Source organism: Scyliorhinus torazame, chromosome 16 (genome assembly GCF_047496885.1).
Source record: "Scyliorhinus torazame isolate Kashiwa2021f chromosome 16, sScyTor2.1, whole genome shotgun sequence".
Classification (NCBI taxonomy): domain Eukaryota; kingdom Metazoa; phylum Chordata; class Chondrichthyes; order Carcharhiniformes; family Scyliorhinidae; genus Scyliorhinus; species Scyliorhinus torazame.
The window spans coordinates 130,179,601-130,204,310 of NC_092722.1; the positions used below are offsets into that span (position 1 = coordinate 130,179,601).

Here is a 24,710-nt window from a genome sequence, read left to right on the forward strand (position 1 = left end):
TCCATCCAAAATAAGAAATACTTACTCCCCTAATGTCATTTGACTTTAAAGACCATTCAATTACAATTTCATGGCAGAAGATACAAAATCTTTCATCATCGTGTCTACCAGTCTCATAAACCATTGAGCTAATATCACCCACCTGCGCGCCCCGCCCCCTTCCCCTCGCTCTCTCGCCCCGCCCCCTTCCCCTCGCTCTCTCTCGCCCCGCCCCTTCTCCCGCCCCCATCCCCACGCGCACTCGCCCCGCCCCCATCCCCACGCTCACTCGCCCCGCCCCCATCCCCACGCTCACTCGCCCCGCCCCCATCCCCACGCTCACTCGCCCCGCCCCCTTCCCCGCGCTCTCTCCGCCTTTTCGTCCCGCCCCATTCCCCACTCTCATCTTGCCCCGTTCCCCACGCTCTCGCTCCGCCCCTTCCTCGTGTCTCATCCCGCCCCTTCCCCAGCTCTATCGCCACGCCCCATTTCCCGCCCCTTCCCCGCTCTCCCTTGCCCGCCCCGCCCCCTTCCCCGCCCTCACCCCCACCCCCTAACCCACGCTCTCTCTCCCAGCCCCCTTCCTCATGCTATCTCGCCCCGCCCCCTTCCTCACGCCTAACCCGCCGTACGTGCGCTTTCTGTCGCGGCTCGATGATGTCACTGACAGCATCATTGAGTCGCGCTGCTATTTACCGGAGGGGACGATGAGCGGACGAGGAGTGAAGTTTGATCTTGTTCAGGTCGGGAGGAGCGGATAGAGCGGAAGCGGTTATAGGTTCAGCACTGGGATTATTGCAGCGTTTGCTGCTCCAGTGATTGGCCTCGGATAGGCGTCTAAATTGCCCGTTCAGTCTCCTAAATTCATTAAGAAGTCTTACAACACCAGGTTAAAGTCCAACAGGTTTGTTTCAAATTACTAGCTTTCGGAGCACAGTGAAAGGAGCAGTTGCTTCCTCAGTGAAAGGAAGGAGCAGTGCTCCGAAAGCTAGTGATTTGAAACAAACCCGTTGGACTTCTTACTGTGCTCGCCCCAGTCCAACACCGGCCTCTCCACATCCTAACTTCATGGCCAGGGTTACTATTGGGGAAATCCAAACAGAGTGCTGGAAAAACTCAGCAGGTCTGGCAGCCTCTGGAGGGAGAAACAGTTTCAGGTTTAATGTGTGACTTTGTTTTTCTCTGCACCGATGCTGCTGGGTTTCCCCCTGCATTTATTGTTTATATTTCAGATCTAGTATATGCCATATTTTGTTTTAATTTTACTATTTGGGATGTCTGTTTTCAACAGTCACGGTGTTTTCCTGGAGGAAGGAGGCTGTGTAGCTTCAATTAGTGAATTTATTTTTGGGACTCAGTTATCTGAAGTGGACTGTGTCCAAAGTACCCACTAAACTTGGAAATGTAAAACTCAACACAAATAGATTAACCATGACTTATTGACTGTGGGGCAGGCTCAATGGGCTGAATGGCCTACTTCTATTTTGTGTGTTTATGAAATTGAGAACCAAAAATATTACAAAAGCAAAACACTGCAGATGATGGTAATCTGAAATAAAAACATGCTTGCGATACTTAGCAGGTTTAGCAGCATCTTTGGAGAGGGAAACTTAATGTTTCAGGCTGCTGCAGTTTTATCAGATGTTCAGATGAAAGGTCATTGATCTGAGATGTTAAGTCTATTTCTCGGCACAGATGCTGCCAGACCTACCAGAAGTATTATGTTCACAACTGCAAAGGTTTTTTTGCATTAAGCTATAGTAGTTCTTACAAAATATTTGGGAGAACATTAATATTGGATTGGATTTGTTTATTGTCGTGTGTACTGAGGTACAGTGAAAGGTATTTACTGCAAGCAGCTCAAACAGATCATTTAGTACATGGGAAGAAAATAAAATACGTAATGTAAATACATAGACACTGGCATCGGGTGAAGTGTACAGGAGTGTAGTGTTAATCAGGTCAGTCCATAAGAGGGTCGTTTAGGAGTCTGGTAATAGTGGGGAAGAAGCTGTTTTTGAATCTTAGTGCGTGTTCTCCGACTTGGTTGAGAAAGTTATGTCTAATTTCACTGAGAAAATACAATTTTGTTAAAAGTGAAATGACTGTTCTCTTCTTCCCATGGGGTCTATTTTAGCATGTTGGCAATGTGTTGATGAGGCTGATACCTTTCCCTGTTGCAGACAATAGGCTCCTTTTAATATGCAAATTGGGATCCAGTGGCTTAAAACAGAATCTGTTCCGTTTAGAAGTGTGCGGTTTCTGACTAGTTTCAATGGTGATGCTGGGTCTGAAAGTTCAGGTTTTAAATTATATTTGTCTGGCACAGAGAAGCTGGAAGCCTCACTAGTTTAATCTGGGATGCTGCTGATGGGCTGCCTCATTGTAATGTCAACTCCTGGAGCTAACTTGCTGCCAACATGACATCCAGGCCAGTTTGAATCTGGCAGGCTGCATCGATTTGCCCATCTGGAACATTTGGTTTGCTGGTGCCATTTAAATTGGGTGTCAGAATGGGCAGGTTGCCGATGTACTCTGCCATTCATCTACACACAAATTGAAATGCCTGTTTAGGGTGGTGCCTCTTTTTGTTTAAGTAGAATGACTGATCAGAATTAAGACATCAGAGTTTCTTCTGAACGAACTTCAGTTTTGGACCATTTCATCCTACACTTCATGCATGCAGTTAGAACAGCAATCATAAAATAATTTTGCGGACAAGCTATTGTGCAATAAAAATAATTTTTATAACAACAACAGCTTGTATTTATATACTGCTTTTAGAGTTGCAAACTGTTCTAAGGCACTTTGCAGGAGGGTTATCAAACAAAATATGACACTGCTGCATAAAGACATATCAGGACTAAGGCAGAAAAATGTGATCAAAGAGGTAGGTTTTAAGGAGGATCTTAAAGGAGGGAAGTTTGAGAGATAGAGGATTTAAAGGAAAGATTTAGAAGAAAGCAATAGAGATTTAGGGAGGGGATACGTGAGGTTAAGTCCTAGGCAGCTGAAGGTATGGTGACCATTATGAAGTGATTGACATGCAGAAGAGGTTGGAAGTGGAATAACGCATAGATCTCAAGAGGTTTAAAGGAGGAGTGACAATGTTGCTGGACTGGAAGCCAGTGGTGGTCAGCAAGCACAGTGGGTAATGGGATTTTATGTGAGTTAAGATAGGGGCAACAGAGTTTTGGATGGACATTATAAAGCCATAACTTATTCAGATTTGATTTATTGTGAAGTTGTGTTTTCCTTTAAGCAGCTTGGACATGATCAAGATTTTGCCAAAGTAGTAACAATCTTTATTGAAAATCTCTTGGGATGAAATATCGAAGAAATGCTGAAAGATTGTTTCTTTAAATTCAGCTGAATACGCATGTCTAACTTTATCATAATTTTACTTCAGATAGTTTGAAGAGGTATCAATTTTGGTGTGAAAGTGTAGTGATGGGAATTATTGATCAAATTTTGAAAGTTTAATGCACGTAACAAAACTTTAAAGTACTAAAGGCAGACAGGTGACATGAAATTAAATAATGTAATACTGCATCTTTATTGAAATGTTATTTTTTTGTCAACAGGAGCATGGTCTTGGGGGCTATGATTCAGAATTCAGTGAGGATGAGAATGAGGCAGAAATATCCAACTGTCAAAGGTACAATGACCAAAAACAAGATAAAATGTATTTTAATACTTCAATTAATTATAAGCAATCGCTTAAACGTTGTAAGCCTCCAGCATTAATTTTCAATTGAGATCACAGCTTTTGGTTAAAAAAATATTGCCAAGAGTTAACTTCACTCTGTATAAAGAAGACATTCCCTCGACTGAAAAATGATGGCCTGAATATGACAGGATTATAACATGCAAAAAACCTCACTTGTTAGAAAGGAGTAAAAGAGAGGTGAAGGAGAAAAGAATGAAGAAAAGTGATGTGTACAAATGCAGGTAGTTGTTAGTTTGAATGGACTCGGGAGGGAGAAGATGATGGACAGATGTTGTTGAAGACAAAGGGGCAAAAATCCTTTTGGCGCACAGCTGGAGTTGGGGTTAAAATAAGAGGGAGGTATCGCTTCTCGGCCTTTTGCTATGATGAGCATGAGGTCAGGTGTAATGTCTGCATCTGTGTCTCTCTTGTGGGGACCATGAATTGGATTCAATTTGAATTGATTTTTGGACCAGGCAAGGAGCTGGTTTAGGGGTTTGCCTCTATCCACGCTCTGGCTTTATAACTCTGATAATGTAATAAAAATAAATTAAAAATACAATAAGAGGGAGGTGTATCATATTTAATTGTAACTATCAACGCTGAGCAGGGGAACAGCACATGCCCACATGGCACCCAGTTGCTCTGTTGAAACTTGTCATAGTTTGGAGTCATTTGTCCACCTCCCCCTCATAGCCACACTCCCAAGTCCTCACCACTCCTTTCCCAAGCCATTGTGGTGAGCAAGGTGGCTCAAACGAGGAGCAATAGGTTGGAGGCAGCAAAGATTCAGGGGAGGAGCGGTGAGCGGGAGGTGGGGAGAACACTGTTATGGCCGAGTTTGGTCTGTGCCACCTTTAACGGAGAGTGGAGAGTGTGTCCTCTGCAGTTGCGGTGTCAGCAAATGAAGCCATCTTATTGCATAGAATCTCTACAGTGCAGAAAGGGGCATTCGGCTCCAACGAGTCTGCACCCTATCTAGGCCCACTCATGCAAACTCCACACAGACAACCAGCCAAGGCTGGAAGTGAACCCGGGTCCCTGGCGCTGTGAGACAGCAGTGCTAACCGCTGTGCCGCCATTAATTTTGAGAGTTTCTCTCGAGAATTTAAAACTTCACCTGAAAATTGAGAGTTTTGCTATAATGGTGAAAGAGGTCATATCGGAAGAATTCATTATTGGTGCATTTGAATTTTATTATCTGTTGAAATTAGTCAAGTACCTATACTTTTATACGTTTCAACATTTTACCAAGGATTTCAATGCATCAAAGGCTTAATGTATTCTAAAATACATCTTCTGGAATTGCTACTGTAAATATCTGGTGATGCTTAACATCATCCATAAAGTGTCCTTAATGTAGTTAAATAACCCAAGCCGCTTCACAGGAGTATTATCTGACAAAATTTGACACCTTGTTCGAAGTAAAATTAATGATTTCTCAGCCAGAATACTGTTTAAGGCCCTGGAAGTTATTGTGCCTTAATTGCTCAAAACGAGTGATTTTAAGCCACAAACATTTAGCTCTCATTTTTATAAGATTGTAATTTATCTTAACACATGATTTTCCTCAAATCTTGCTGAAGATTTATCATGATCAAATTTATTATTGAGTGTTTAGATTTTAGTTTTTTTCAGTTTTGCTTCTGTGCTTTATCAGCATTTCAATGTGATGTATTAAGTAGTTTGACAAATTTGCTGTTTGAATTCTAGGACAGGTAAAGATGCTGCACTACTTGCAAAGCCATTCCAGAAGGAAAAATATGCCCGGTTGGCTCACAAGCAAGTTGCAACTCATGAATGGGACAGGTAAAGATAGTTTTGGAATGTTGAATGAGTATATATACATATATTTTTAATAGTTGCTTTCATTTCGAGAGTTTATTTCTGAAGTTTAGTACTTGCAGACTTTTAAGATATGTACACATCATCTAACTGACACTTTAGTGCTGCATTGTTGGAAGTAACCTCCTTTGAATACTCTCTGCCTGTACTGGTAGCTGTGACATTTTGTCAAAGAACACAAAGTTCTTCCTTCCTGTGTCTTGGCCAATATTAATTCCTCAGCCAAATTCAGTAAAACAAGAGCTGATTTGGGAACTTACGGTACACTACTTTGTTGCCACATTTGTCCTCAAAACAACATTGACTATATTTCAAGTGATTTATTGACTGAGAATGTGAAAGGCCCTATATAAATCAGTTATCTTTCTGTAATTTGTAAAATTTTATTTTTTTAACAGGGAGGAAGCAAGAAACCGCCGTTTCCATCTTATTGCCATGGATGCTGTATCCTTGAAATCAGGGGAAATCCATCAGAATACAAGGAGGGGTATGGGGAATAGCTTAAGATGAAGGGACTTTGCCTTCAGCAGAAATCTAGCAAAAATACATCAATCTCATAATTCCATAAGCGTGGGAATTTACAGAGTACACCCCATTTAAATGTGCAATCGTAATTAAACTGCAGATGCTTTAAAAATCATAAGACCAGACCAAAAATGACCTTGTGCAATAGATATGCAGTTTATTTTGAGAAAGCACAGTGACAGATCCAGGCATCGCTCACGGCACAAGCAAAATGAAAAAGAGTAAAGGAAATGAGACAAATCTGGAAATAATGAGATTGATTAAGGCAGGCTTGAGTTTTTCTGAGCCCAAAGATTGAGGTTCATAGAAACACTTAAAAAGATGAGGAGATTTGTAATTTTGGGGCCCCGAGAACATTTTTGGGTTGTGGGGGTGAGACCCATGCGGACACGGGGAGAATGTGTAAACTCGACACGGACCTGGGGTCGGGATTGAACCTGGGTCCTCAGTGCCGTGAGGCAGCAGTGCTAACCACTGTGTCACCATGCTGTCTCTGCCTGGGACAGAGTAAATGAAAGGAGGAATTAGACAGATTTGTAATTGGTAATCATAGGATCATAGAATTTACAGTGCAGAAGGAGGCCATTCGGCCCATCGAGTGTGCACCAACCCTTTGAAAGAGCACCCTACTTAGGCCCAGGCTTCACCCTATCCCAATAACCCAACCTAACTAAGGGGCAGTTTAGCGTGGCCAATCCACCTAGCCTGCACATCTTTGGACTGTGGGAGGAATCCGGAGCGCGCGGAGGAAACCCATGCGGACGCCGGGAGAGGGTGCAAACTCCACACAGACAGTCACCCGAAGCCGGAATTGAACCTGGGATCCTGGAGCTGTGAGGCAGCAATGCTAACCATTGGTAATAGGTTGAAGGGTTATGGAGAATGGGCAGGACAGTGCTGTTAAGGCCAGGATGAGATCAGCCATGATCGAATGGAGGAGTAGACCCGATGGGCCAAATGGCCTAATTCTGCCCCTGTATCTCATGAAATGAAACTTTCATTTCAATATATTGGAGATATGGGATTGAGAAACAGTATTTAGCTCTGTATTTTTTGCATTGTCTAAATCTAGTCATATTGATACGATAAGAAGGATTATGACAAGGAAAGGTGAAAAATGGAGGAGTTGATTTGCTTGTCAGGTGACCCATTTTTTCCTCCACCTAGTCCAGGTAAAATAAGTGCTATAATAGTTACGGATATGAGAATTATAGTTGGGTCTTGGATGTACATGGGATTTTATAGGAGTTGCAAAGGAGAGAAGAGGCATTTGACATCAAGCAGAAAACTGAACGACTTGCAATTAACTTTAGCAAAGGAAGAGATGCAAGATTCTTGTTTAATATTGAGCAGTTAGTGACGTCAATAATGTGTTACAGTTATGAGGTTTATAAGATTATTATGTTTTGGAATGGTGTCTTTAATTTAGGGTAAATGAAAGGGAGGTCATGTGACTTGTTCTGAACTCTGCTTGCCAACAGGCCTTGGAAAATGTCAATGTCTTCACAGTCCCAGAGGATCATAGGCTGCTCTCCCCTTTGAGCGAGAGCTAGCGGTGGTGATTTAACCTGAGGGTCATCACCTCTCAGGCGAGGGGAAATGTTGAGAAAGCAAGGGGGCAGTTATATTAAAAGAAAGCCAAGATTATTTTGCCGGGAAGTAGGTGTAAGGTATTCACATTTAGAGACAATTGCTGCAGCATCTAAGTTTACCGTGGTTAGATTGGTAAGTTTCCAAAGTCCACGGAAGGTGTTGAGAATGTTGGGTTGTAAACAGTTATGTTTTAAACTATCCTTAAAAACGTGTTGGAGCCTCAAGGACAGTTAATCACCTGGATACAAGGCCCATGTGATTCAGGCTGCTAAAATGATTCTTGAAATCTCTCAGTCACAAAGAGTCTGCCAGGGTCTGAGAGAGAGCAGCAGGAGGCCAAAAGTCTCTTATGATTCACTGTACAGGAATGCAGATGGTAGCGGTGCTCAGGTTGTAAAGACCAAATTCATGAGGAATTAAAATGAGGCTGGAAGATTCACCTAGCTTGAAATAAAGGAAGAACCACCAGGAAAGAAAGCTCACTGTGCATGACAGTTCTGAGATTAAAAGTTCCTAGGCTGAGAAAGGAAAAGAACAGAAATTAATCCTCTGGAGTTAAGAAACTTGGGCTGGGACTAGTTCTGAGAGAATTGAATGTCTACCTCCTGGACAGTATAACGTATATCTGTGAAGTGTGTTATCAGCTGCACTTAAAGGAAAAGGAGAATATTTTGTTTAGTGGTTGAAAGTACAAGTTGACTACAAAGATAGTGTTTAATCAGGAATGCTTTTAGTATTTTATTACAGTAAAAGTCTTAAAATATGAAATCTTGTGTCATCCTTTCCTCTATTGTTTGGACGTTCACATTTCTTTGTTATCAGCCTTTGAAGAGCATAATAAATATTAATAGATGAAGGAGGCAGAGAGGTGACTCAAAGATATGAGGTCATAGCTATTGGTTAGACTTGTGTAAAAATTGAAATAAATTATACTACCTTGCCCTATTGCAGGTCATGGAGGAGATTAAAATTTTCAATCCTGGGATCTTGACCAATTTTGTGGATCCAAGCTACTGGGATTTGTAGCTTCAGATCCCTCCCAATAATTTGAGATTATGGAAGTGATGCTTCAAAGTTCATTGAAGGATGGAAAACTGCACTTTGGACTTCATTGATTCTCCTTTTGTCAAGTGGCTTTTCACTCGACAACAATTAGTGCAGATTTCTATGTAAAATTGGATGGATGCAGATAATGCACGTATATAGAATACAGTTATGGAAAACAAATTTAGCACTTAAGAAAAAAACGAAAGCCTTGTGTGAATTCAAATGAAAAATACCACCAAATCATATAAATCAGTGCTGGTTCTTACGGCAATGAAAACACTTCATTCTATTAATGTTATTGATGGCTATTCTGGAAGTTCCACCATATGTTGCATAACATAAAATATGGTTCAATCAATACTTGGGCAAATGATTGCATGAGATGGTTTGCAGTTATTCTGTTCCTCACCTATCTGCCAGCCGTGTTACAAATGAAAGATGAATTTTGCAAAAGTTAACACATTATGATGAAAATTGTGAAAGGATTTTCTGTAATGTTTGGTATACTGGCTTACAGGGGAAAATGGTGGGATGTTTAATCTGGCTTTAGGGGAATGGACTTGAACACACAGGGAAGTCACAGAAGATATATTATTTTTAATGGTTCTATAAAATCAAAAATGTATCGAACTACTAGAAGTGAAATTAAGACCATCTGCCCTCTATCAATTGGCATTGTGTGCATCACAACTTCAGTTGCAGTACTTTTTCAAAAAAGATGCAAGGGTAAACCCAGTAACTACAGACCAACCAGCCCAATAGAGTTGGGAGAGCTTTTAGGAAAAGATAATCCGGTACATAATTAACAGTCATTTGGACAAGTGTGGATTAATTAAGGTGAACCATTTGTTAAAGACAAATCCTGTTTAACTAACTTGATTGAGTTTGTTGATGAGTTAACAGGGTTGATGGGGGTAATACAATTTGTGGGCTGCAAAGGGACAGTGGCAGTATGGATAAAATTCTTCAGCGAACTGGAAGAAGGAGGGATGGTATTTCCCAAGGGGCTGCTGTTTTTAAAAAACATAACTGACTTTTTCAAAATTTTCACAACACCAAACATGGAAGTATTGTGAGCAGTACAGAGAATAGTGACTTCAAGAGAACATAGGCAGCTTGGTGGAACGGGGGACAAATGGCAGATAACATTAATGCAGATAATTGTTTTTTATTTACTTTTTTGTGGATGTCGCCAGCACGGCCATTCTGAAGTCAGTTAAGAGTCAGCCACATCGCTGTCAGTCTGGAGGCACATGTAGACCAGACCAGGCAAGAATGGCAGTTTTCTTGCCCTTAACATTCATGAGCCAAATGCGGTTTTATGACGATCTATGATAGTTGCATGGTCACCCTTACTGAGACTCCTTTTCAATTCTAGATTTTATTAATTGAATTTAAATTACTCCGGTTGTCGTGGATGGATTTGAACCATTGTCCCCAGAGCATTAGCCTGGGCTTCTGGATTGCTAGTCCAGAGACATTACCACTAGACCATCGTCTCTCTGCAAAGTAATAAATTGAGGTAGTAAGAACAAGAACAATATAAAATAATGCAATTTTGAATGGGGTGCAAGAATGGGAAATGAGGGAACTTCCGGGTGCGGCGATGACCAGCTAAGTCGCACGTTTTGGCAGCTCCCGGTGGAACGGACTTTTGGGCTCTTAATAAGAGCCCCAACGGCAATTTTAACGGCTAGAAGCACTGTGCGGTAAAACAGAAGGGAATCCCCCCTGGAAACGGATGGAAAAAGGAGAGGGAAGTGGCCAGATTGCAGTGGATCCTTTGGAGCAGCGGCAAGGAAGGCAAGCAAGAACCAAGATGGCGACGGAAGGTGGCAGTTTAACATGAGGCCCTGAACAACAAGAGTTTTTGAAATGTTGCGTGGAAGAACTTAAAAAGGAAATGAAGAAGGAGCTGTTGGCCCCGATATTACAGGCGATCGAAGGGCTAAAGGATGAGCAAAAGACCCAGGAGCGGGAGCTTCGGGTCGTGAAGGCAAAGGCTGCCGAAAACGAGGACGATATACAGGGCCTGGTGGTGAAGACGGAGATGCACGAGGCACACCATAAACGATGTGTGGAAAGACTGCAGGTGCTGGAGAATAACGTGAGGAGGAATAATTTAAGGATTCTTGGTCTTCCAGAAGGAGCAGACGTCGGGGCATATGTGAGCACGATGCTGCACTCGTTAATGGGAGCGGAGGCCCCGGCGGGTCCGCTGGAGGTGGAGGGAGCATACCGAGTGATGGCGCGAGGACCGAGAGCAGGAGAAATTCCTAGAGTCATAGTGGTGAGATTCCTCCGTTTTAAGGACAAAGAGATGGTCCTTAGATGGGCAAAGAAAACTCAGAGCAGTAGGTGGGAGAACGCGGTGATCCGCGTATATCAAGACTGGAGTCCGGAGGTGGCGAGAAGGAGGGCGAGCTTTAATCGGGCCAAGGCGGTGCTTCACAAAAAGAAGATAACATTTGGAATGCTGCAACCGGCAAGACTGTGGGTCACATATCAAGGGAGGCACCACTACTTTGAGACGGCGGATGAAGCGTGGACTTTTATTGTGGAAGAAAAACTGGAATAAGCGGGTTATTAAAAAAGAACGTTTGAAACAAAGTGGTGGGGCGAGTATGGGGGGGCGAAAAGGGGGGGAAAGATGAGTTTTATGTTATTAATCCTGCGATGCGGTAACTTTTCTCTCTTCCACAGGTGGTGGTGGAGGGAGGAAGGGAGGTGGAGGAGATGGGGCGTTGGCCATGGGGGGCGGGGCCAAAAGGGAAGCGCGGGCTTTGTTCCCGCGCTATGATTATCATGGCGGGAATAAGGAAGGAGGGGGCGTCGCACGGTGCGAGCCAAGGTCACGGGGGGAAGCCGAGGTCGGCCAGAGTTTGCTGACTTCTGGGAGCAACATGGGGGGTGTAACTACGTTAGTGGGGGATCTAGCGGGGGGGGGGGGGGGGGGGTTGGAGGGGGGAGTTACTGGGTTGCTGCTGCTGGGGAGAGGGGGGAGCCGGAATGGGGTGGGGTGGGTGGGGGGGCACCGCCTGGGGGGGACACAGCTGCGTGGGAACCGGGTGAGGAGCTGGAAAAAGGGGATGGCTAATCGACAAGGGGGGGGGGGGGTAAAAAGCCCCCCAACCCGGTTGATCACGTGGAATGTGAGAGGGCTGAACGGGCCGATAAAGAGGGCATGAGTACTCGCACACCTTAAGAAACTTAAGGCAGACGTGGTTATGTTACAAGAGACGCAGTTGAAACTTATAGACCAGGTTAGACTACGCAAAGGATGGGTGGGGCAGGTGTTTCATTCGGGGCTAGATGCGAAAAACAGGGGGTGGCTATACTAGTGGGGAAGCGGGTTATGTTTGAGGCAAAGACCATAGTGGCGGATAGCGGGGGCAGATACGTGATGGTGAGTGGCAAATTACAGGGGGAGGCGGTGGTCTTGGTAAACGTATATGCCCCGAACTGGGACGATGCCAATTTTATGAGGCGCATGCTAGGACGCATCCCGGACCTAGAGGTGGGAAAGTTGGTAATGGGGGGAGATTTTAATACGGTGCTGGAGCCAGGGCTGGACAGGTCGTGATCCAGGACTGGAAGGAGGCCGGCTGCAGCCAAGGTGCTTAAAGATTTTATGGAGCAGATGGGAGGAGTAGACCCGTGGAGATTTAGCAGACCTAGGAGTAAGGAGTTTTCGTTTTTTTCCTACGTCCACAAAGTTTATTCGCGAATAGACTTTTTTGTTTTGGGAAGGGCGTTGATCCCGAAGGTGAGGGGGACGGAGTATACGGCTATAGCCATTTCGGATCACGCTCCACATTGGGTAGACTTGGAGATAGGGGAGGAAACAGAAGGGCGTCCACCCTGGAGAATGGACATGGGACTAATGGCAGATGAAGGGGTGTGTCTAAGGGTGAGGGGGTGCATTGAAAAATACTTGGAACTCAATGATAACGGGGAGGTCCAGGTGGGAGTGGTCTGGGAGGCGCTGAAGGCAGTGGTTAGAGGGGAGCTGATATCAATAAGGGCACATAAAGGAAAGCAGGAGGGTAGGGAACGGGAGCGGTTGCTGCAAGAACTTCTGAGGGTGGACAGGCAACATGCGGAGGCACCGGAGGAGGGACTGTACAGGGAAAGGCAAAGGTTACACATAGAATTTGACTTGCTGACAACGGGTACTGCAGAAGCACAGTGGAGGAAGGCACAGGGTGTACAGTATGAGTATGGGGAGAAGGCGAGCAGGTTGCCGGCCCATCAATTGAGGAAATGGGGAGCAGCGAGGGAAATAGGGGGAGTGAGGGATGAGGAAGGAGAGATAGAGCGGGGAGCGGAGAGAGTGAATGGACTGTTCAAGACATTCTATAAAAGATTATACGAAGCTCGGCCCCCGGATGGGAAGGAGAGAATGATGTGCTTCCTGGACCGGCTGGAATTTCCTAAGGTGGAGGAGCAGGAGAGGGTGAGACTGGGAGCACAGATCGAGATAGAGGAAGTAGTGAAAGGAATTAGGAGTATGCAGGCGGGGAAGGCTCCGGGACCGGATGGATTTCCAGTCAAATTTTATAGGAAATATGTGGACTTGCTTGCCCCGATACTGATGAGAACCTTTAATGAGGCGAAGGAAAGGGGACAGCTGCCCCCGACTATGTCGGAGGCAACGATATCGCTTCTCCTAAAGAAGGAAAAAGACCCGCTGCAATGCGGGTCCTATAGACCTATTTCCCTCCTAAATGTAGACGCTAAGATTCTGGCCAAGGTAATGGCAATGAGGATAGAGGATTGTGTCCCGGGGGTAGTCCATGAGGACCAAACTGGGTTTGTGAAGGGGAGACAGCTGAACACGAATATACGGAGGCTGCTAGGGGTAATGATGATGCACCCACCAGAGGGGGAAGCGGAGATAGTGGTGGCGATGGATGCCGAGAAATCATTTGATAGAGTGGAGTGGGATTATTTGTGGGAGGTGTTGAGGAGATTTGGCTTTGGAGATGAGTATATTAGATGGGTACAGCTGCTGTATAGGGCCCCGATGGCGAGCGTGGTCACGAATGGACGGGGGTCTGCCTATTTTCGGCTCCATAGAGGGACGAGGCAGGGATGTCCTCTGTCCCCATTATTGTTTGCACTGGCGATTGAGCCCCTGGCAATAGCATTGAGGGGTTCCAGGAAGTGGAGGGGAGTACTCAGGGGAGGAGAGGAACACCGGGTATCTCTTTACGCGGACGATTTATTGGTGTATGTGGCGGACCCGGCGGAGGGGATGCCAGAGATAATGCGGATACTTGGGTAGTTTGGGGAATTTTCAGGATATAAGCTGAACATGGGGAAAAGTGAGCTGTTTGTGGTGCATCCAGGGGAGCAGAGCAGAGAAATAGTGGACTTACCGCTGAGGAAGGTAACAAGGGACTTTCGCTACTTGGGGATCCAGATAGCCAAGAATTGGGGTACATTGCATAGGTTAAATTTAACGCGGTTGGTGGAACAGATGGAGGAGGACTTCAAGAGATGGGACATGGTATCCCTGTCACTGGCAGGGAGGGTACAAGCGGTTAAAATGGTGGTCCTCCCGAGATTCCTCTTTGTGTTTCAGTGCCTCCCGGTGGTGATCACGAAGGCTTTTTTTAAAAGGATTGAGAAGAGTATCATGAGTTTTGTGTGGGCCGGGAAGACCCCGAGAGTGAGGAAGGGATTTTTGCAGCGTAGTAGAGATAGGGGGGGCTGGCGCTACCGAGCCTGAGTGAGTACTACTGGGCCGCCAACATCTCAATGGTATGTAAGTGGATGGGAGAAGAGGAGGGAGCGGCGTGGAAGAGATTGGAGAAGGCGTCCTGTAGGGGGACTTGCCTACAAGCCATGGTGACGGCGCCGTTGCCGTTCTCACCGAAGAAATACACCACAAGCCCGGTGGTGGTGGCTACTCTGAAAATTTGGGGGCAATGGAGACGGCATAGGGGAAAGACGGGAGCCTCGGTGTGGTCCCCGATAAGAAATAATCATAGGTTTGCTCCGGGGAGAATGGATGGGGGATTTGGAACATGGCAAAGAGCAGGAGTAACACAATTGAGAGATCTGTTTGTAGATGGGACGTTTGCAAGTCTGGGAGCGCTGACCGAAAAATATGGGTTGCCCCAAGGGAATGCATTCCGGTATATGCAACTGAGGGCTTTTACGAGGCAACAGGTGAGGGAATTCCCGCAGCTCCCGACGCAGGAGGTGCAGGACAGAGTGATCTCAAAGACATGGGTGGAGGACGGTAAGGTGTCAGACATATATAGGGAGATGAGAGACGAGGGGGAGATTATGCTAGACGAGCTGAAAGGGAAATGGGAAGAAGAGCTGGGGGAGGAGATTGAGGAGGGGCTGTGGACTGATGCCCTACGTAGGGTAAACTCATCGTCCTCGTGTGCCAGGCTAAGCCTGATACAATTTAAGGTGTTACACAGGACGCATATGACTGGAACACGGCTTAGCAAATTTTTTGGAGCAGAGGATAGGTGTGCGAGATGCTCGAAAAGCCCAGCGAATCACACCCACATGTTCTGGTCATGTCCGGCACTACAGGGGTTTTGGGTGGGGGTGACAAAGGTGCTTTCGAAGGTAGTGGGGGTCCAGGTCGAACCAAGCTGGGGGTTGGCTATATTTGGGGTTGCAGAAGAGCCGGGAGTGCAGGAGGCGAGAGAGGCTGATGTTTTGGCCTTTGCGTCCCTAGTAGCCCGGCGCAGGATACTGTTGATGTGGAAGGAAGCCAAGCCCCCGGGTGTGGAGACCTGGATAAATGACATGGCAGGGTTTATAAAGCTGGAACGGATTAAGTTCGTCCTAAGGGGATCGGCTCAAGCGTTCACCAGGCGGTGGCAACCGTTCGTCGAATACCTCACAGAAAGATAGAGGGAATGGAAAAGAAGAAGACAGCAGCAGCAGCCCAGGGGTGGGTGGGTGGGAGGGGGGGGGGGGAGGAACCAGAGGGATTCTCAGGGATGTTAATATATAAGTATAATATGTATAGGTTGTTGTTATAGATAATTGTATATTGGACTGTTAAAACATATTTTTGGAGAATATTTATCTGGGACAAGGCAGTTGCCATTTAGTTTTGTTTTTGTTTATATATTATTTATTTCTTGTTTATAAAACTGGCCATTGTTATTTATATTGCTATATTACTGTGTAAAGGATACACAATGTACTGTGATGGTTGGCCAAAAATTTTCAATAAAATATTTTATTAAAAAAAAGAATGGGAAATGAGGGTTTCTTTGCACAAATTGTTGAAGATGACAAGGCAGGTTGCAAAACTAGTTAAAAAGGCATACAGGATCCTGGGCTTTTTACAGTGAGGTATAGAGCACAAAAGCAAGGAGGCTATGATGATCCTTCATGAAACATTGCTTCAGCCTCACCTGGAGCATAATGTCCAATTCTGGGCACTGCATTTTGGAAGGATATGAAGACTTGAGCAATTGTGCATAAAGGCTCCAGGGATTCTAATTACGTCGATGGATGGGAGAAGCTGAGGTTATTCTTCAAAAAGAGGTTAAGAGGAGATTTGATGAAGATGGTAAAAATCATGGGTCTAGAGAAGAGGTGATGGATAGACACTACACCCATTCATGGAAGGGTAGAGAACTGGAGGCCACAGATTTAATGTGATTGACAAAAGAATCCAAGGTGACTTGAGGGAAAATAATTTAATGCAACAAGGTTATGATATGGAATGTCTGAAGTGTGATGGAGGCAGATCATGGCTTTCAAAAAGAAATTGGGAAGCAGCTGAAGAGAATAAATTGTGATGGAGAAGGGTGGGGGAGTGGGACTTACTAAATTATTCTTGGAAAGAGACAGCATAGACCAAATGGCCGTCTCCTGTACTGTAGCCAGTCTGTGATTCAGCACAGTGCTCGTATAGACTTCCAACAACAACAGCAATTCAAATGCATATAATGCAATTTGTGGTGCTAGACATGCTGAAATTAGCAACCAGCCTGATAGGCCAGCACACAGCCCATCCTCACCACCCATTTCACTCCTAAATTGCTCAATTAGTGAGTGTAACTCCAAAGCTAAAGATGTTTAAGCTGAATGGGATGATAGTGGCAGCAGTCATTCTATGGGAAAAGTGACGTGCTTCAGAGATCTATTACAGAGAAGCAAAGTCAATGGTACATGCTGGTTCCAGATACTATTGACCCAAAATGCCATTTCAGAATGGTTGTTATTTCTGAAGAAATTAATCAGGTGGTGGTTGCATTTCCACAAATCAAATTGGCTGGAAAAGCTCCACAGAGAAAGATGTCAACTCTCGTAGCTGATGTTGTCCTAAAGGTACCGGATAGTTATTTTGATGCTGGAAAAGCATCCATTGTCAAAGCCCTTGCTGTGGTTATGACAAACAAGGTAAAGGAGCACTGATGTAATAATTGAAATAAAATACTGAAGAAAGCAGAAGTTGTTTTTCAAACCACAGTTGTGGATGACACTTCTTATTGCCTGCAATTGCTATCGTCCGAAAACACGGGAGTTTGATGGCTACCAGATGGAAAAGATGAAGCTGGCAAAGCAGACATCTGTTTCCCAACAGATCATTTGCCTCTATGCACAACAACAGTCAGGCAGTGGTATCGTGAGCGATTGTTTGCAGCAAGCTTTGGCAGACATGGAGATCTTGGCTACAAAGATTGTGCAATCATCTTCTGTTAACTATTCCAAATCTACAGTTCAAGTGTGCCTTTTTAAGCAGCTGGAATAATTTTTGTAAAACACAGTTCTCGATTTGTTGAGACCTTTAAAATTCTCCTTTCTGTAGAGCTTTGCACTGCTTCAAAATAAACTACTGAGGATACCCTGTGTTAATTTAGGTGGGTTTAATGAGTGTTAACATTTGAAAACTTGTTTACTAGATGTACTACCCAACGATTGTGTGATGGCATTATACTTCTTGATAAGGTGCCAACCTTGGCTCAGTGGCAGCATTCATATCGGAGTCAAAAGGTTAGGTGTTCAAGTTCCATTCTTGTTTCTGTGTTGCATTCTAATTACAGAAATAATATTGTGATATTTGCTGCCATTTGCAGAATTGTGACATTTTTCTTAACTTTTCAAGTATGCACGGCACAAGAAATACATCAATGACTATTTGCTATATTATGGTGGCTCAGTAGAAGACTTGAAGAGATCAACGTGAGTAATCAAATATGAAACAACTACATTTTTTCATGAGGATAATGCTTGATCTAACTTGTGTCCTGACACCACATCAGGTTGAAATAAAATCAACTTGAGAATGGTTCTCTAGCTACTCAGCAACATCATCCCATCTTCCTAAAAATGTTCCTACCTTAGACTACATTTCCTTTTAATGAGGTTTATACAAACTTGACATTACCACCTTTTCAGTGATGACTCTGCTGGTAGAAATGTTGTTGCAGACTGCACAGAATAGCCATAATCGGAATAATTTCAGTGCATGTCATAGGGAATACATTGTTCATATGTAAAAATGCATACCTGAAAGGTGTATAAAGTTTGAATTTAGTTCTGAATTACAAACATTGCCAATACGTTTTGACTAAATATTTGGCTTTGTAAATGCAAAATGGTGCTTTGTTTTAAAAACAAACAGAAATTATATTTTTACTATATACCTTTCAGCAGTTAATCTGTAAATAAATACAGAACAAACAAATAGAAAGAATGTTGAGTATGCTAGAGACACAGGAGGTGGTCCAATTTCATACAGATGAACCCAGAGCTGTTCTGAACAGGGTAGACCTTTGAGCCCATCAAACCTGTTCCATTATTCAATTACCTCATGACAGATTTATACCTTAAATCCATCACCCAGCTTGGTTCTGTAACCTTTAATACCCATGCCTAACAAAATATATCAATCTTAAGTTTTAAAATTTTCAATTGGCCTGGCTTCAATGTTTTGGGGAAAATACTTTTAGATTTTTGCTACATTTTGGGAAGAAGTGCTTTCTGACATTATCCCTGAATGGCGTGGGTCTAATTTTAAGGTGATGCCCCCATTTCTGGATACCCTCATCAGGGGAGGCAGTTTCTCTCTTTCTACCCGATGAATTCCTTTACTCATCTTAAACACCTCAATAAGAACTTTGCTTAACTTCTTCACTGGAATAAAAACCTAGTCTGCCCAACATCATAGAATCATAGAATTTACGGTGCAGAAGGAGGCCATTCAGCCCATCAAGTCTGCACCGGCCCTTGCAAAGAGCACCCTACTTAAGCCCCACACCTCCAACCTATCCCCTTTATCCCCATAACCCAGTAACCCCACCTAACCTTTTTGGACACTGTAAGGGCAATCGAGAAGGGCCAATCCACCTAACCACATCTTTGGACTGTGGGAGGAAACTGGAGCACCCGGAGGAAACCCATGCACACGCGCGGAGAACGTGCAGACTCCACACAGACAGTGACCCAAGCCGGGAATCAAACCTGGGACCCTGGAGCTGTGAAGCAACTGTGCTAACCACTATGCTACCGTGCTGCCATCAACATGTCCTCATAATTTAAATCTGTTTAGTGCATTTATCATTCCGGTGAATCTGTGCCACACCTACCCCTCAGCCAATGTATTCACCCTCAAGTGGGATGCTCAAAATTGAATGCAAAACTCTCAACTTTCACCCTTTTTTATTTCCACCTCTGGGGGGGGGAAAAAAGGCCAACATTCTTATAGCTTTTTAAATTATTTTTTGTTGCATCAGTACTTGAATTTAGAATCAGTTGAATAATTTGTCTGCAGCAAGAACAACTAGATCACCAGCAACCAGCAAATTAAAGTCAGAAAAAGGTATGTGTGAATAATGCTTCAGTATATTACAGATATAACGTTGTGCAACTAATCTAAATAGAAAATTGCTGCAGAGAAACTAGTCCTGATGTATATCTTGATGTCAGTCATCACAGTTTGTGCAGACAAAGTTCTAAAATAAAAACCTTTGCATTGCAGACTATGGGTGTAGTGCTGCTTCAATTCAACATAATAATCTTTATTGTCACAAGTAGGCATACATTAACACGCATGAAGTTACTGTGAAAAGCCCCTAGTCGCTACATTCTGGCACCTGTTCGGTACACAGGGGGGGAATTCAGAATGTCCAAATCACCTAACAGCACGTCTTTCGGGACTTGTGGGAGGAAACCGGAGCACCCTGAGGAAACCCACACGAACACACGGAGAACATGCAGACTCCGTACAGACAGTGACCCAGGCTGGGAATCGAACCTGGGACCCTGGCGCTGTGAAGCAACAGTGCTACCCACTGTAAGGTTTAGTTTACCTTTGCTACCGTGCAGCCTTGTTAATATTTCCCTTCTGTCTGTAATCAGTGTAGTTTAATTTCGATAAGGCTGATGTGTGTTCCCAAATCCTATGTTAGCGAGCGGTCAATTTCAAAGTCACTCACTGCGGACTTTCATGTGTTTAAGAAAGGAGTATTATTTATTCTCTCACACACCTCAGAAAGTCTAACTGCGTTGATCACATATCACACACAAATACTTACCAGTATTAATGGTAAGTTAACAGAATGGTTAGTGGTTGCATGTATCTTTGAGAGTCCAATGAAAGAGGAAGCTTTTCCCAATTGAAGTTCAGATGGCTGGGGTCAAAGATGGATTAACTGAAGGGTTCTTTTGATGTATGGACTGCGCAGCAGGTAATGTAGACCGGTTCTGATTACTGTTGTAACTGGAACCCAATTTCATGAAGACGAACCCAGAGCTGTTCTGAACAGGGTGGAGGAGGCTTTTAAAATACTTTAAGCCTCACAGGCCTTGAACTGGAAAGATGACACAGCCTTTTCTTTGCAGCTTTGTTGCTGTTACTATGGTCTGTAGACTGCCCTGTCACAGTTTTTTGAAAAAAGGATTTCAAAATCAGAGGGCAGTTTCAATCACATGACGAATGACCATTGATGCACAATGGAAGGTGAATTATGGCCTTTCATAACGAAGAGGCTTTTCAATCACATGGTCAAATCACAATGGAAGGTAGATTGTGGTCTTTACCACTTCATGTGGAGAATCCATTTCGATCACCCTCCTTTGTATGGCAGACCTGTATTCAAATTCCTGGAGTTTACTGTCCCTGCGTTCTGGAGTAAGCCTTGACAATAGTGGTGTGAAATTCCACAGAAGAATGCTGTTTTGGCATGCCCATTCAAGGGAAACCCCTGCCCATTAACCAATTTGGAACGTTCCAGAAAGCTTGCTAGGCTGTTCTAAGTTTCAAAAATCAGGCCACTCCTGGGCAGTTCATCAGAATCCATTTTAAAAGCAATGCAGTTTTTAAAAAACAGTGTGTATATGTGTATATATATATATATATATATATATATATATGTATATATATTCATGCCTGCACAGGCATGAAAATAAGACTAAAAGTGTTATAATTGAATCTTGTTTGAATTTGTCATTTTGATAAATTTCAAACTTCAACATTTGACAGATAGTTCATATTATCATTGAGATAAAGTGAGCAAAACCTTAGATGCAATGCTTTGTAAAGACATATATATATACACCGGAAATCCTCAGGGCTCAGTTTGACTTGTGTTGCTTGACAAATGAATCTGTTTTTCATTACTACATTGCTGGTCCAAATTAAATACCTGTGGCCTTGATGTAATGTACCAATCCTGTTTTTGGACCCTTCAATGTGCTTTATTTTAGTTTTGCATTTTAAGCCTCCATGATTGCTGAGACGAGACGACTGTACATTTTTGTTAACAGAGTGAATGATAAAACAGACCTGGACGTGATAAAAGAAAACCATAGGTTTTTATGGACAGAGGATGATGAAGACGATATGACTTGGTAATCAGTGCTTTTGTCTTTAATCTTTTATAGTTATGCTAGTTACTGTTTATACTCTGCAACTTGCTGGAGAAAACATATGCTTGGGATAACAAAATGGATCGGGAAAAATAATGTCTCCACAGCCCCAGAAGACCATAGGCTGCTCTCCCCTTTGAGAGCTGACTGGTGGTGATTTAACCTGAGATTCACCACATCCCAGGGCGAGGAACAAGATTGTGAAGGCGGGGCCTTCATGAATAACCTCAGCTGGTATGGGGATTGAATCCACGCTGTTGGCATCAATCCACATCACGAACCGGCTGTCCAGCCAATGAGCTAACTGACCCCCTTTGGGGGTATTTTGTACAAATTCTGCTAGAATTATATAATGGAATTTTTAATGGTTTAACAAAATTTGATGTACTGTTATATCAGTTCTGTTACTGAAGCGGCTGGGAAGTTCTGTTTGTAACTGGAATTATAGTCTACTGATGTCTTCAAGAGGCTCCAAGCACACATTGCAAACTTGACAGGTAAAATCACACTGGCCGCATTCCATGCTAAACTATGAATGGTTTATTAATCAGAAATTAGAATAGGCAATATACTTAGCTACCATATATTGGTACTTCAAACTATTTTGAGTCTAACATAAATTATTTCAAGACTCTTGATCTTTAAAATGAGTTTTTAAATTAGATTTTATGTAAATGTATGCCTTGGCAGTGCCTCACCACAATGACATGGAAATATGGTAGACCTGAATTAACTGTAGATGTAGCCAGTGGGACCCTGTGTTTACCACTCGAGCTATCAGGAAGAGGAGGCCTAGGACCAGGCGTAACTTGGTTCGTAGTAAATTGAGATGTGGCATTTGGAGGATAAGTCCAGCACTTAGCTGGATATCTGTCTGCTTTAGACCAGAGAGCTGAGGGAAAGCATGTTGCTTTGATGGAAATTCTAATTTTATATTGAGGCATATATAAATTTAAATGGTTTCATTTCACTTTAGATGATCAAAACAAGATTTCTCCATCTTTTAGGGAGAAAACACTGGCAAAGAAATACTATGACAAATTATTCAAAGAATATTGTATTGCTGATTTGAGTCGATACAAATACAATAAGGTATGGATTTGAAAACTGACAATTTTGTTTACAAATATATGTAGATTGAAAACGTTGATTTAGAAATTAAAATGGGCTGGATTTTGCAGTCAAAGGTCAAATGGCTCAAGAAGGATTCTTCACACTGGTTAATTGCGGAGAAAGGCAAAAACAAAATACAGTGGATGCTGGAAATCTGAAATAAAACCAGAAAATGCTCAGCAGCCTGGCACCGTTTGTGGAATGAGAAACAGAGTTAATGGGCGTGATTGAATGGGCTTGTCACGTCCGACTTGTTGACGTCATGAGGCCTTTAAATCTCGCGAGAAGCCTCGCAAGATTTGCGATGCACAGAGCACCTCACAAGATCCAATGAGATCCCATGAGATGTTGCGATCTGAATCGCTCCCTTGCTGCGCGAAATCCAGATTTACATATTTAAGTGAGCAGTTAGACTCACTTAAATATGTCTGCGCCCAATGCTCCCAAGGCCTGGGAACAAAATCCCACGCCTGGGAGACCTCGCCATAGCAACGTTTAGAACTGGTACAAACAAACGCGGACTATCCATAACGGCACCTGGAGGAGTCTCCCAGGCCATCCGAGGCACATGGGTGGTCAGGCTCTGGGCAGGGTGATGCCCTGGCACCCCTGCTGCCACCTGGGCACATTGGCATCACCAGCCTGGCGGGGCACTGGGTGCCTGGGATCGGGCCCGGGGGTGCCCAATCCTTATGAGGGTGGGCGGGGAGTGGCTCGCGCACCCCTAACAGTTAAGATGGAGGGAGTTATCGGAGGCCACGGTGGGGGTCCGAGGGGACCATGAAATCGGGAGGTATTTAAAAATGGCGGCCCGATAACTTCCTGAAGAAGCAAGTTGAGGTTAGTGTTGCCTCGGCGGGACATTCCTCGCCGACGCCAAACAAAAGAGTCCCGTTTGATTAAGGGTTGTTCACGGCGCTGCAGTCACCTTGAAACACCCCGCTATACGCGCCCTGTATTGCGGAACTCTGTTTTTTGGCCATTAAATCACGTACAACGTTTCAGGTCTGTGACCTTTTAATCGACAGTTGCTCACCCTGTTCACACATCCCAAATCCCCAGTCGAGGGCAAGGCACCATTTTGATCATAGAGGCTTTCATGCAAAAAAGCTGGTAAAAATGTTTTAGTAATGTGAGTGGTGCCATTCATGCACCATTGACTACGACATGCAAGCCCATCATTTTCTAGACGGAAACAAAAATAATGGGCGGAATCTTACCATCTTTTTTCAGTGTCAGTTCCGATGAGGAAACTTAAGAATCCCGCCAATGCTGGGAAAATGCATCGAAGTTTGAGCCTCTTTAACAATTATTTTCCCCCATGATTCACACCACGCTCGTGGAGGCTTCCTTTGATTCGCTTGCCCTGGGAAAACGTAACCTTTGCAATCAGTGAGACGCTGCTTTTAAACCCTTACCCAGCACTCCCCTGCACTTGCCCCAAGTCTATTCGGGGGGATGGCTGGCAGGAAGACAGCATCACGTTTCATGGAGGGTGTCCTCACCAAACTCCAGGATGGTGAGGAGCAGAGTAGTGACGTCCTGTACCTGTGATTGCGCGGGCGTCCATCAAGCAAGGTCATCATCCCACCTGGGAGGCTGTGGTCGCGATAGTGAGTGACAGCTCACTCGGTACCGTAAGAGTACGGGGCTACAGCACCAAAAGAAAATTAATGATCTTCGTGCAGCCAGGGTAAATCTGCCTCCTCGTCTCCCACTGCACCCCATCACATACCCTTCACAGAGATATTTCACACAGCCACCTCATGGATTCCCGGCATTTCTCATGGCGCCACCACTCCTCATGCACCCCCCAGTAGATAATTTGCTCGTTACATTCCTGCTCCCACTCACGTCCCACGCATGCCAGACTTCTTCATCATCCAACCTGGCAGGGCTCCCACCGACACTCTCCCCATCTGTCTCATTGCAGGACAAACTCAAGCACAACTGTCATGAGCAGGCACAGCCTGCCAGAGTAATGTCTGAGCTGAGAACCCTAATGCCCTTTGAGGAGTGAGCTGGCAGGCGATGAGCA

At 44.2% G+C, this 24,710-nt stretch overlaps 1 protein-coding gene across 1 annotated transcript in view; it reads left to right on the forward strand.

Moving 5' to 3' along the window:
- The first annotated feature begins 574 nt into the window (after window positions 1–574).
- Window positions 575–24,710, forward strand: part of fra10ac1 (FRA10A associated CGG repeat 1) — a 57,920-nt gene continuing 33,784 nt past the window's right edge. Inside the window, exons 1-7 of the mRNA XM_072479057.1 lie at window positions 575–722; window positions 3,564–3,637; window positions 5,402–5,497; window positions 5,932–5,977; window positions 17,796–17,872; window positions 21,458–21,541; window positions 22,567–22,651. Of these exons, the coding sequence (XP_072335158.1) occupies window positions 687–722; window positions 3,564–3,637; window positions 5,402–5,497; window positions 5,932–5,977; window positions 17,796–17,872; window positions 21,458–21,541; window positions 22,567–22,651 (498 nt within the window). The 5' untranslated portion in view covers window positions 575–686. The remainder of the gene's footprint in view (window positions 723–3,563; window positions 3,638–5,401; window positions 5,498–5,931; window positions 5,978–17,795; window positions 17,873–21,457; window positions 21,542–22,566; window positions 22,652–24,710) is intronic.